This window comes from Micromesistius poutassou (assembly GCF_964030765.1).
Source record: "Micromesistius poutassou genome assembly, chromosome: 13".
Classification (NCBI taxonomy): Eukaryota; Metazoa; Chordata; class Actinopteri; order Gadiformes; family Gadidae; genus Micromesistius; species Micromesistius poutassou.
The window spans coordinates 13595345-13609718 of NC_140283.1; the positions used below are offsets into that span (position 1 = coordinate 13595345).

The 14374-nt window shown below is 45.2% G+C and overlaps 1 protein-coding gene across 9 annotated transcripts in view; it reads left to right on the forward strand.

Annotated features, from left to right (window-relative positions):
• Positions 1–13810, forward strand: part of shank3a (SH3 and multiple ankyrin repeat domains 3a) — a 146968-nt gene extending 133158 nt beyond the window's left edge. Inside the window, exons 18-24 of one of the 9 annotated variants that reach the window (XR_014637866.1) lie at positions 1232–1359; positions 2118–2223; positions 2529–3061; positions 3211–5306; positions 8594–8628; positions 9605–9735; positions 10624–10728. Coding sequence is in view for 6 of the 9 variants with exons in the window: in XM_084477569.1 (XP_084333695.1) it covers positions 1232–1359; positions 2118–2223; positions 2529–3061; positions 3211–5306; positions 10624–11182 (3422 nt within the window). In the remaining 3 variants the exon portion in view is untranslated. Of the gene's footprint in view, positions 1–1231; positions 1360–2117; positions 2224–2528; positions 3062–3210; positions 5307–5759; positions 5810–8593; positions 8629–9604; positions 9736–10623 lie in introns of those variants that run through there. The other 8 variants (XR_014637867.1, XR_014637868.1, XM_084477570.1 and 5 more) reach the window with 8 other exon arrangements.
• Positions 13811–14374: the final 564 nt, after the last annotated feature.

The following is a 14374-nucleotide window of genomic DNA, read 5'->3' on the forward strand; positions in this document are numbered from 1 at the left end:
ACACAAGCAAATAGTGATGCAAACACACATGTGAAAACATACAGGGGTTCACCATTCACACACACACACACACACACACACACACACAAATACACACACCCGCACAAAGTCACCCATACATACACATCTTCACTTTTCCTCTCTACTCTTATGTTCCTTGAATGCTTGTTTCTTGGATTGTAGAGCAACACTCGGTTGCTCTACAATGCCCACTCTGAGTCTCTCTGCCCTGTCTGCTTGACCCTAACATTTCCCTTCTCCTGCTGACCCTGTCGCTTTCCCCTCCAAGCCTCTGCCCGACGCAGGAGAGGAGGTGAGTCTGAGACAATCGTCATGTACCTGAGCGTCAAAGATCATGATTCACCTGTCAGCTTTTGATTTCCACAGTGTCCGTGATTGCGAACCAGTCACACTTTCACGTTCCCACGTTTTTGTTTGATTTCCTGTTTTTCATTTCCCCTCCCGCCACTCACTCACTCCTCAGAGGACAGTTATGGCACACACACACACACACACACACACACACACACACACACACACACACACACACAAACTCCATGTTGTCTCCCTCTCTATAAAGTCTTCATTTGTTTTATTTCAATGATCATACCCTGACACGGTTGCCACTAGTGTCTATGTATGGTATAAAACTTTGTTAATGCCTTATTTAAATTCAGCCACCATTGCATCACAAGAAGCTTGGGTAAAACGTTATGATAGCGTTCAATCATAAGTCATTTACAAGTCTTTAGTTAATGATGAACTCATCTTTAACAAAACATAACATTTATCAGCCTTTAGTTAATGAGGAAGCGATCATTAATGAAACAATAATATTCTTTTGTAGATGATTTATAAGTGATATTTTGAAGGGCCACTATTTCACTACCAGGTGTGATGTTGATTAGCCATTACAAGACATGTGAAAATCGCCCCTCTAGTGACAAGCATCACAAGTGGGAGTGTCCACCCAGTTGATGGACAGAAAAGCCTACCAATTGGTACAGTCCACTGGATGAACTGCTAGGCTGTGCAAACACAAACAAACATCATAACATAACGTCACAACATAATGTTACTTACTCATTCACTAAAGGGTTATAAACCGTGTGCACCTGAACGCTCTCATAAAGTGCAACCGAGGGTTGTGTTGTGTCATGTGGGCGTTCCCCCACCTTGGACTGCAACTCAACACAGTAGTTATGTAAGTCTGTCATCTCCAACCCAACAGAGAGACTGGATGAGATGCTGGCCACGCAGGAGCCCATGATGCGGCCCCAGCCCCCCGAAGGAGATTACCGGGCTGCCACGGTGAAGCAGAGGCCCACCAGTAGGAGGATCACACCAGCAGAGATCAGTGTAAGGATTCGGCATAGACAGTCCGAGTACCGTCCTTGTTATTTCATTTATTAGGATTTATTTGTCAGTGTTAACTTATTGGCTTCTTCCCAACTGACAATGCTGACACACAGACAATGTTTGCAATTTACAATATAATAAAATATATTATATATTATTTTAGTACAGCATTAAAATTAAAATAAGTGTAGTAAACCAAAGATTGTCTCTATATTTTTGGGGATCGTGTTTATTTTTTTCAGGAGCATTTGTTTAGCCTCCTTTGAATTTTAACAGTAGTATTTTTAATATCCAGTATTAGCACCAGTCATATTACGTAAGTCCAAAGCACACGGTCGTGTCGGAGCCGACCCCAAATAATGTTTTTGAATTTTGACATCCAAAATAGACTTGAGTACCAAGCTAGCAGAAAAATACAGCCCGCTACATTGGCGCTCCGTTTGCCTTGCGCCTTTAAAAACATCATGATCCTATTTCTTTTTTGGGTAGCGCTACAAATATCCACTGAAATTCACACTCTGTGTTCATGTTATAAGTACACGAAGAAAATGAAAGGAAAACATTAGGTCAACTTAAACCAGAACCATCAACATTTTTTAACCACCATACCCTGTGTGTGTGTCTGTGTGTGTGAGTGTGTCCGGTGTGTGTGTGTGTGTGTGTGTGTGTGTGTTCACGCCAAAATCATTAATCATGCCGTAGCAGTTACCAATGTGAATCACAAGATGAATCATTGCATATGTTCTGTTGTGTTTCAGTCGCTGTTTGAGAGGCAGGGGATGCTTCTCCATGGAGGGCTCCACCCTGGGATCGAGAGAGGTCACATGCCGGTACCAAAGGGTATGTCAAGGACCAAGTCATTTGGTAAGGCAATACATCCAACGTACTTTGACATTGGCTCACTATTATGTTGACAGAATGATCTGACATGTCATGACATATTGTGGAAAACAAAATATTTGGTGCATCAGATTCAGAATGAAATTTGTTTTTTATTTTCAACTTCACCTTCTTACATGGCATGGTTGAATGGCACTGATATCCAATATGCTGCAAATTGAGAAGAGTCTCATAGCTACTACGCCAAGTCTTGGTGTGGTGACTCCCTGTCCTCAGGAAGTCCAAGCGCTACTTTACTAAGTCTAGTTGCGGTGACTCCCTGTCCTCAGGTGCAACCGAGGAGGACCGCCTGTCGGCATTGGTAGCCGAACACCGCTTCCCCCGGAGCTCCTCCATGACCGACAGCCTCCGGGAGCACTTCCCACCCCACGCCATCCCTCCCCCGCCACAGGGTGCTCCCCCTCCTCCCCCCTCCCTCTACTACCAGGACACTTGCCCTCCCCCTGGCTTCTGCCCCCCTCCTCCTCCCTCCCGGACACAGAGTCAGGGCCACGACCCTGGAGGGCGCTCCAGCTTTAAGCCCTCCTCCCTGGACCTGCCCTACGAGGCGGCCCATCGGCAGGCCTCACACCTGGAGAGGCAGAAGAAGGCCCGCTCTATGATCATCCTGCAGGACTCCTCCCACCTCCCAGTGGAACCCACAGACATCCCCCGCCCCGCTGCTACGACGCCACCTGAGCGGATCAAAAGGAAGGGCCGGGTGATTGACAACCCCTATGCTAACGTGGGGCAGTTTAGTATTGGAATGTACACGCCCACTAAGCCCCAGAGAAAGAAAAGCCCCCTGGTCAAACAACTGCAGGTATGTGATCTAGTTCTGTGCTCAATACTTTTTTACAAAATAACACAAATCATGAATGAAACTGGAGGCTGCATAGCTGTCCTGTTCTAAAGACTCAACTCTAAAAACAGTTTCTCACGTTTAGTTGTTGGAATGATTTCGTCTTGCAGGTGGAGGATGCCCAAGAAAGAGCGAGTTTGGCATTGGCTGCTGCCCATTCGCGAGACACCTCACCCTCAGGACGACTCCCAAACACCCACGGGCACACGCACACCAGCCGCGCAGACTACTACCAGCAGCAGCTGATGGCGGAGCGAGACCGAATACGCCTCCAGGGAGAGGCTCTGCTGCAAGGAAAAGGCCCCTTTGCAGCCGCAATCGCTGGTGCCGTCAAGGACCGGGAACGGCGCCTGGAAGAGCGGAAGAAGTCCACCGTCTTCCTGTCTGTGGGGACGCTGGAGGGGATGTCCGCCAGCAGCCCGGAGGCCCACTCCTTGACGCCGTCCCGCTCAATCGATGAACGCATGCTCAGCCGAGAGCTGGGCCAGTTGCCTCCGCCGGCCCTGGCCCTGAGCCCCTCACCTAGCGGGACCACCTTCATCCATCCGCTCACAGGCAAGCCGCTGGACCCCAACTCCCCGCTGGCTCTTGCGCTGGCCGCAAGGGAGAGAGCACTGACCTCTCAAAGCCAGTCCCAGTCCAGCAGCCCCGAGCCCAGGACTAAACAAGAGCGAGCGGGCCCGAGCGGAATATTCATGGACATCCAGACCAAAGAGTCTCAACTGGCAGCGGGGGACCAGGCATCGCCCCCGTTCTCCTCCCAAACCTCCAAGGTAGGTGGGTATGGATCCTCGTTAGGGGCTATGTTAGCCCCTCAGTCCACCAAACCCTTGTGGTCCTCGTCCTCCTCTCCTGTGTCGCTCAGACAAGACCTGGAGGGACGAGTGGAGGAGATAAAGGAGGATAAGAAGAGCATGTTGATCAGTATTCTGGATACGTCCCAGCAGAAGACCGCCGGTCTCATCATGGTGCACGCCACGAGTAACGGTCAATCTTTGGCGGCGGGTTCAGAACCTGAGGCCACGCAGGCCCCAACAGCCACTGAACAAAGCAAACCTCCAAGCCCCCGGGAGAAATCGCCCAGTCCCACAGCCTCACAAATACAACCCCAAATCCAGGCCAAGCCCCAGGTCCTCCATTCTGCTAGCCCGGTCCAACAGATGGCCCTCGCTCAGGGCAGCTCTGAGGAGGACGTGGATCCATACACGGTGACCCTGCCAGCCGCCATGTTGTCTTCGAGCGACGAAGAAACCCGAGAGGAGCTGCGTAAGATCGGTGTGGTGCCGCCACCGGATGAGTTTTCAAACGGGCTGCAGGTGAAGGCTCAGGGGACCCCTTCGTCCCAGACGACTCCTGCCTCCTCCCCCACCACCCCTTCAACAACACTTACACCCCAAACTCCATCCACCCCGACCACCCCCACGCTGACCCCCACTCAGACTCAGACCCCCCTCCCCCTACCGTCGCCCAGCACAGCATCTGTCTCAGGGAAGCCCTCTGAACCTCTGGGGCCCCCGCCTGTGGGGGAATCCGGCTCCGCAGCCGACTCCGGCGTGGAGGAGCCCGACACCCGCAGCTCCAGCGAGCGGGAGCGAGACCACCACCTCGAGACCACCAGCACCGTCTCCACCGTATCAAGCATGTCCACGCTCTCTTCAGAAAGTGGCGAGCCCGCCGACACCCAGACCACACACACCTCCTCCTACGACGGGCAGACCTTCATGCCCGACAAGCCACCAGTGCCTCCCAAGCCGCGACTCAAATCCCAGATAGGAGGCGGGAAAGGCCCTGTGACCTTCAGGGACCCCCTGCTGAAGCAGAGCTCTGACAGCGAGCTGCTGTCCCAGCAGCAGGTGGCAGCGTTGGCGGCCGCGGCAGCCGGGGGGGCGTCTTTGACCGCAGGTTGTTCCGCATCGGTGTCTGGGCTGGCTCCAACAAGGCCGCGATACCTCTTCCAGCGCCGGTCCAAGCTGTGGGGGGACCCGGTGGAGCCCCGTGGGCCTGGGATCGGGATAGGTGTTGGGAGTTTGGGAAATCTAGGTGGGCTTGGGCTGGGGTTGGGACCAGATGAAGTAGGAAAACCAACCGTCATGGGAGAGCTGAGTTCAAGGCTCCAGCAACTCAACAAAGACACAAGGTCACTAGGAGAGGAACCACTGGGGGCGTCTCTGGATCCTGGCAGGAAGTCTCCGGTGACAGGAGCCCGGTATGTTCAGTGCATGAAACCGAGTTCAAACTATTGCAAGGAACAGAAATAAGGTTTATTATTTATTATTTATTATTATTATTATTATTATTTATTATATCACTCCACTGTAATGGTATTTAGCACTCAGCCAACAGCTAGCTGCAAACACTAAATAGCAGTCGCAAAAGCTGGTTGTAGCATATAGATTTCATTAGCTACCAGCTAGCTATAGCAACAAGATAGCCATATAAATCTGTTAGCTTTAGCCATCAGATAGCATTAACATCCCAGGCTATGCTAGTAGTTTGTCCTCCTTATAATACTTAGTTACTTAGTACGTAGTTATCTATCAACTCAATAGGCTGTATAATATGTAAACAATCTATAAAAGATCTATGCTATATGCTATTATTTAGTGTGGTATCACATGTGGGTTTGTGTTTTACAATGCAGTCCTTTATATTCCCACAGATGTGAGAGGGACACCGAGGAGGGTAAACCTTAAGCTTATATCTGCTAGGGTAAATGTACAATCTTTGAATTAGCCTTTTTCCTTAACAACCCAACTGACTTATCCTATTGAAAAGTAGGTTTCACTTTGATGCATTTTATCTAGTTACTAACTGTTACCTTGTCTGCATAATTCAATGTTGCTTTGGACAAAATACCTTTAAGAGTAGTACCTTAGCTCATTTAGGTCAATTTGACATTCAGCTAAACACATGGCAATACTCATTTTGGAAAGAAAAAGACCATTCCACTTAGAACCATTACCCCTTTGGGAATTTCATGCCATTTATTTCCTGTCAAAAAATCTGATTCATCTTAAGTATCTTTGTATGCATGCATGCATGCATGCGTACGTGCACTTCTGTAGTCAGTCATAAGTCATTTTTTTGCAAACAAGGTAACACTAGCCAAATGGATATGCATTATCTCTATGCCTCTTCTCATTCATTAAAGTGTGAACCGTTATGCTTATCTATTTTTACTGTACTGCTTCATATGGGTGTCAACATCAACTCAGTTTCTGCTAAATAATCTTGGAAAAGTTGGACCAATGACATCAGTGGACCAATTCAAAATTCCAGACAAATGACGAAAAAAAAAAAATTGTTATGAGGGATTTCCTCATAACACCCACATGAAGCAGTATCCTCTTATATTAGAAAATAAAAGTGCGACGGTTCCACTTTAAGCACCTCTCTGTCAAATTTTGACCTTTGACCCCTGCTAGCTTACCCTAGCTAACCCTCACACCCCTTCACCTCACCTCAGAAACAGACCCTCCCCTGTGCTTAACCAAAGAAACCTCGGCCCTTTAATAAACAGTGCATTCTTATACCAGCTGCTCCTTCCAGTCGTCACTGATTACTACATAGCTGTCACCTTATCACCCTCTCCGATTCACTTATGTCTACATTATCTATCATCAGCGATAGCTTCTTTCAGACATCATGATGTACCTTAGGAGCATTGGATAATGTAAAAACTATAGCAGAACAGATATTCTCACAGAGCATTTCACTCACTTATAGCTTACAGATGGCTATGCCCTTTCTAACAGATAACCTTCAAATTATTGCTTTTGAATCGAAACTACCATACATTTAATGACACGCATGAACAAACACACAGTTTCTGTGTTTTGTCAATATTCACTCCATGCGGTTTTAAACCCACATGAACATGTGATTACTGTTCATTAACTAGGGCTGCTTTAACTACATTTGGTTAAAACTACATAATATTTTAACATAATTGAAACTGTTTGTATTACATTATATAACTGTAAATGTGGTTTAAGCATTTAAACATATTATCCTTTTGTGTGTTAACAAAACCAGGCCACCTTGCAAGATAACTTGTTTTGAATGTAAAAGAGTAAAGAAGATGGGTTCCTGTGGGAATAGTAAAATCCGCTCAGTGTAACTCAGGAGAGAAGCCTCCGTTGATCTTCACTCATTGGCTCTACTGTGTTTCAAAACGGTGGAAAATCCCACTGAGAGACAGGGCAAAAATAGAACAACCAAGAAACAGCAAATATGTGTATGAGTAACAGATCTGTTCCTGTCTTTAGCTGCCCCTGTTTAAAATGAGCCCCCCACATTTGAAGTGTGTAATCTTGAGTCAATTGAAGCAAAGGTATTTTGACTCTTTTTATCTTCATATTGAAGATAATGTGCTTCTGCATCTGCATCATAGAGCTACACCTATGGTCGGTGTTAATCCTTGCGGTTCATCCATGACGTGAGAAGTACAGCCATGCACACCATCATCTTCCTTACTTCCTTCCTCCCTTTCTTCCTTCTGCTTCTGTACTTCCACTTCCTGTAATACCACAAATGCTCTAAAGACTCTATGTTCAGTCCTTTATATGACCTATGCTTCTCTCATGCTGTTTATCCCTAGCGTCAGCTTATCCTGCATTGGCCATTTTGATTTGTGCTATCCTTCTTGGTTCACTGTTCATGTATTGATGTTATTTTGTATTGGTTGATGTTTTGCTTTTGCTTTTGCTTGCTTGTTTGTTTGTTTGTTTGTGTTTGTTTGTGGGGTTATTTGCTTAATTATATTCATGTATACATTTATTTACGTATTATTTTTAGCAAGGAAACGCTATTGAACCTGGCACTGTAATTTATGTGTTTTGGAAAAGTTGATTTACAACATGCATTGAAACAAATTTGACAGATAGAGACATCGACACTGGTCATACTTATATGTTAGATATGTGTATGTATATATATTTTTCACAGGCTAACATGTAAAGTAGAAAAATAACCCAAAATACATTGAATTTAGCCCTGCTTCGATTCTTTGGTTGTTTATTTTGTCCTTTTGTTATTTTGTCATTTTGTGCAGTGTTTGATACGTGAATAGTGTGTTCATTTCTATCCCACGGGGCCTGTCGATCAGACTGGTTTATCGTCCGTTTAACTCTGCTGCCACTGTAGTTCAACACATCTAAAACACACACGCATACACACACATAAAGAGAAGGTATTTACCATAGTAACACTCAGATGTACCATGCACGTGCATTCCAACAGTAGAGTAGAAAATACACACAGATGGCAGCAGAGTGGAGACTGAAGAGGTCTGGTCGGCTGGCTGCCACCATGCAGTGACGCTAACATTCTCTCCCATTACTCTCTCTCTCTCTCTCTCTCTCTCTCTCTCTCTCTCTCTGTCTCTCTCTCCCTCTCTCTCCCTCTCTCTCTCTCTCTCTCTCTCTCTCTCTCTCTCTCTCTATTGGCTCACCTTGCATGCCCCGCCCTGCTGCTCTGATCTGATTGGTCTAGAACTGACTGTGCGCCCAGGAGGCTGGGACAACTGTGTAAGTGCGCATGGATCTCATGTAATATCCACCAGCGTACAGCACTAGCAGTAGTGGTAGTAGTAGTAGTAGTAGTAGTAGTAGTGGTAGCAGTAGTAGTAGTAGTAGTAGTAGTAGTGGTATTGGTGGTAGATCACCTCTCTCACCTTATCTCCGGACTATATCGATGCCCACACATTTTCCAATGCATGAGAGAAGAAGACTTTCAGTCATATTCCATAGCCCTCGCCGTAAACCTGTATGATCTGTAGATTAGTAGATGGCCACTTTTGGAATCCTACCCAAGGTACGATCTTGCCTTTTAAGAAATATAGAATAAATGTTAAGATGATAATCAATCTGTTAACACTGTTAACAAATTTTGGGTACATGAATTAACCATGCATTATCATTTGTTAATGCAGTAACTCACTAATAAATTACTGGTTTAACAGTTAACTAATGTGTTTAGTAATAATGGTCTCACAGTAATGTGTTCATGTTAACTATAATATTAATTTATACTTTATTTAAAATCTGCCCTATGATAATGCTATATGTTATGCTTATAACTGCATTAACTCATGTTAAATAACTGTTAATTAATGTGCTTATTCTAAAGTGTTAACAACAATACAAATTTTAAGTTTATAATACACATTAACACAGCAGCTCAGAGGCAGTATGGTTTTAGTGGCGTTACTTTTCTCTACAGTGTATGTCAGAATAAGTACAGTGATGTCTCGACACTTCCTTCCATTTGTCATTGATGTTAATGGGAGCTGAGCTTTTAGTAGGGACATACATTTCCTGGTTTATTTTCTCCCAGTCATCTGTTCACTTGTCTCATATGATTTTAAACACAATATGTGGGTGTAGGTGTGGCATTTTGAGGTACAATCAATACAGATTGTTCTCGTGTCCATTTCTCATGATGCATTGCTTTCCCCAGATACTTGCCAGACCTGAACCCTAACTCAACCATTTCTTCCTATAGTTGAAATGATACCAAAACCATTTCCGAGGCATCATGAAAACTGAACCTTGGGGAAGATACCCAATAGAGGAAGGCGAGATAGAGCGCTTTCATTGCTTTGTTTCTTCATAAACTACAAAAGTATTTTCAGGGTAATAGTAACTTATTTAGCTCAATATTAAGCCATACCAGAAAGAAAGACATTTTCATAAAACTCAGGAGTAGTTATTACACGTTATCTCCCACTACTCTTCATCATGCACGTTGATATTTAAAATGTGACAGCACCAACACAAGACACTGTGACAGGTGTTGATATTGTGTACACTAGCCGTGGACAGATAAGACAGACAATGCTAGCATACAGACAATATACTCACTAGAGACGAAACCATACTAACCCTGTATAGATACAGCTGAGCCAGGCTGCAGATGAGCCAGAGATCCAAGTACTTTTGAGCCAAGTACTTTTATAGGATAGTAGATATCTTTAGATCGTGATGACCCAGACCATAGGTTTGTATGTGATCACAAGGCCTGCTGTAAATCTCAGTCACTGTAAATCTTAGTCACTAACCTCTGCCCTATACACTCTTTATTACTTGTAAATGCAAAGCTCTCTTTGTACTGTATGCTACATTGAAGTCGCAATGTGTAAGAGTGAGCCCCTCCCAGTTAGTAGACGGGACAGTTAGTTCCCTGGCTAGGGAACTGTGTGAAGCAAACTAGCGTATCTCGGCTGGCTTTGAAGCGTGGGTGTGAGCGGTTTTGGGAGTGTCTTTGATACGATTATTGTAAACAAAGAGAGAGGTACAGGCTGGCCTGCATTTATTTTTGTAGAATATATTGGCTATGGGATGTGATTTTATTGATTATTACATTATTGAAATCACCGTCGATATGATGAGGTAATTTCAAGTTAGGAGCCATTAGAAATGTTACACACTGCGACTTCAACCCATCGCTGTAGGATTGGCAAACAATGGTTCTGCTCGTCTTCTCAAAAATGTCTTTATCTCTCTGCGATCTCTCTTACCCAGACTCTTCAGCAGTCTAGGAGAGCTCCATACCATTTCCCAGAGAAGCTACGCCACCGCCTACTCCATCCGGCCCGGCGGCCGCTACCCCGTCACCCGCCGCACCCTGAGCCCGGGCTCGCCCGACAGGGGCGACCCCCTCGGGCGCCTCCCCGGCTTCGGCCTGCCCACCTCGCCGACCACGCCCCCCCACACCATCCTGAAGACCTCCAGCCTCAGCCTGCCCCACGAGCCCAAGGAGGTGCGCTTCGTCATGAGGAGCTCCAGCGCCCGCTCCCGCTCGCCGTCCCCATCGCCCAGCCACTCCCCCGGGCTGGGCTCTCCGCTGCTGGCCCTAAGGCCCTTCCACCAGAAGCCCCTGCACCTGTGGAACAAGTACGACGTGGGGGACTGGCTGGAGAGCATCAACCTGGGAGAGCACAGGGCGGGTTTCCAGGAGCACGAGATCGAAGGCTCCCACCTACCGGCACTCACCAAAGATGACTTTGCGGAGCTGGGGGTGACCCGCGTCGGCCACCGCATGAACATTGAGCGCGCGCTGAAGCAGCTGCTGGAGAGCTGACCCCTGCCCTGAGGCCAAGAAACGTGTGTGTGTGTGGTGAGGTTTGGGGGGGAATAATTATACAAAAAATAAAGAGAGGCACAGAAAGATGCACCAGGATGAAGGAAAGAGCACTCTTCTTTTACTCTTTGTTCCGTTTTGACATCTTCTCATTAAGTTACTTTTTCATTGAGACCCTGCACCGAATCGTACCTTCCTCCTCATCCACGCCCCCCCCTTCCCCCCCCCCCCCCCCCCCCATCCCGACACAAGCAGCTATAGACTTCAAGTCCTTCATACCTGACATGGGAGGTCTGCATGAGCTCCAACTACAAACATTTCTTTAGTCAAAACCTTTCGTTATTCACACCCACGTGTTCTCCAAGAAACCCCAACTCCTCTCCTCTCTACCTCTGCCCCAGTGTCCCCCCCTCCCCCTCCCCCTGCAAGTCTAGGGGGCCCCTAGAGGCCCACCACACCGGACCACCACCACGCTTCGAGTAAAAGAAGGGGAGCAATCTAGTGTCTGAACAGAGAGTTCAGTTGCCTTTCAAAAGATATTTCTACTGATATGAATGACAGCTGAAGACACTGGCCTTTGCTCAGACAAAGCGTGTCGTCTCTACCTGCGGTAGTTTTCAAACCGACGACTTTGGAGCTTCTTCTATAGGAGACCACAGGAGATCCAACTTGGGTTTCAGGATCCAGACTGTGCTATCTATTAACTATATTCGGAGAATGTTTAACCAACACTAGTGGCTTTTTACTTAATCAAACACTTGTTTTGTTTTTGTTTTTTCCAAAGGGAATATTATAGATCTACATATAAATAATGTGATATACATATATATGTATATCCAAATAGCTTTGAAAAGAAAAAACACAATGTTACAAAGAGGAAATATGATAAATAAAACTGCACCTGTGTTTTGTTTCTAGTATAGAGGGCCAAGAGAAGATTTATTTCGCCAATACTTTACTAATTTCTACTAATTATATACATATATATATAAATATATATATATATTTGAAATAAAATAGTATATAGATATATTCAAATGATTTTTTGTCAAAGTAAACAAAAAAAGGAATATACATGACAATGGTCATACACGATCATATATATATATAAATATACATGATCAAATCTGATCTTTACTCATGGTCACAGTAGCATGGCAAGTTGCATCATGACTCGGAAAGAGAGCGTTATTTGTGTTATTTTTATTTTCTTATGGTCTTCCTTCGTACGCAAGGGCATCCCAAAATGTGAGGCCACGCCCATGGCTGGTTCCCCTCCCCGTTGCCTGGGTTACAGCTCTTAAGTGGTGTGCTTTTTCTTTCCTTCCTATATTTTTTAATCCATGAAGGTTTTTTTCCGAAGTGCATAGCCAGGGAGGTGAAGGATTAGTCTAGCCACCACGGGCCCATCAGGCACCACTCAGGGATGGAGCGTGGAGATCATGTTAGGAAGAGAGAGGGCTTGGTCATGTGGTGGACACTTGCTGACTTTATTAGCCTCTGTTTACAATCGTATTCGTGAAGTATAGGTTTAAATCCCCCTAGTCTGACAGGTTTGAGTCCAGCCAACCAGCCCCGTGTGTACTCCTTTGTAGTGCTTTGTCAAACCAGGAACAAAATGGCGACCTCCATCTTACAGTGCTGTATACGGCAATTATGGAGGGACAAAACTAGTTAATATCTTATCACAAGTACAGGTGTAGAGGCAGTGATACATTTTGACGGCAAAACAGTCCAGCCTTGGCAAGAAATTAGCCTGGTGCGTTTTTTTATAAAGATATGTTCTATTTTGCCTAATTAATTTCTCCCCCCCCCCCCACCCTGCATCAGCTTTATCATCAAAAATGAGAGAACAACAGATCCCGCAGTGGTTTAAATCAGCTTACAGTCTGTGCCTTGGCAGAACAGCATTGCAGGTCATTTAACTGGCATGCATTGGGCTCTCGGGACGGGGAGTCTTCTGCCTGAACAAGGTCTGAACAATACACACACAAAATCTGCAATTGTAATCAAAACGAGTAGCCCCTGCTGCCAGTGAGAACCAGTGAGTTTTATTCATGCAACAATGATTTGTCTGATCCAGAACCACTTCTCAAAAAGAGGAGTTGGGAGATCCACCACTACCACTAACAACCGCTCTAGATCAGCGCTGTCCGACCGGTAAGCCAAGAGGCATGGCAAGGACGTTGGATCTTTCCCAAAAACGCTTTTGGTTCATTTTAATTTCTACCACTTTGGCCGGAGAGGGGAGGGGGGTAGAGACAGATTTGGTTCTTTGTAATGTTGTGTAATGTTGTAGGAATAGCACTCACTGCCTCACTGTGACCTCGCTGATGAGTTACTTTATTTTCTTTTGTATTCCAGTGCTATGATCTTAAGACTGAGTTGGAATTGATTGGTTTCTGTGTTTGTTTTTATTGATTTGTTTGGATTGTCATTTTTCCTCTTTGATTGTTTGATTTATGCCCTCCTACACTGTGGGTAGATTTTGTAGCTTGTGGAACATGACTTTTATCACTTCTTTGAATTTTAGAGTGAACCAGACAGGAAAAGAAAATACTAATGTACTGTCTATTGCAACATACTTATACTTGTAAATATGGACAAAATACAAATATTTGCTTTTTATATTAATCAGAAGCAATGTATATATGATAGATTTCATATACATTTTTCGAAAAACAAAAAATATATAGATCTATATATGAATGTTTGGCATATATGCATAGTTGATCACCTTCTGAACAAAGGTGTGCAGATTTTATTCTTTCTATGAACTCTTGAACTTTTGAACTCTGAACTATGAACTAGGGGATGATTTGCACAAAACAAGGTGCTAGCATATAAGCCACTCATCGTCAAAGCGCTCACCTGCATCTGGAATCCCAGAATCGAATAGTATGCGTGCTCTTCACCATTCATACGCTATACATTTGTGTGTGAGTGTGTGTGTGTGTGTGTGTGTGTGTGTGTGTTTGTGTGTGTCCATGTGAGCATGTGCATGTATGCGTGCGTACATGTAGATGCACATGTGTGTGTGTGTGTGTGTGTGTGTGTGTGTGTGTGTGTGTGTGTGTGTGTGTGTGTGTGTGTGTGTGTGTGTGTGTGTGTGTGTGTGTGTGTGTCTGTGTCTGTGTGAAAGAGAAAGAGCGAGAGAGACAGAGACTATAGTTTATTGATAGGGTTTAAATC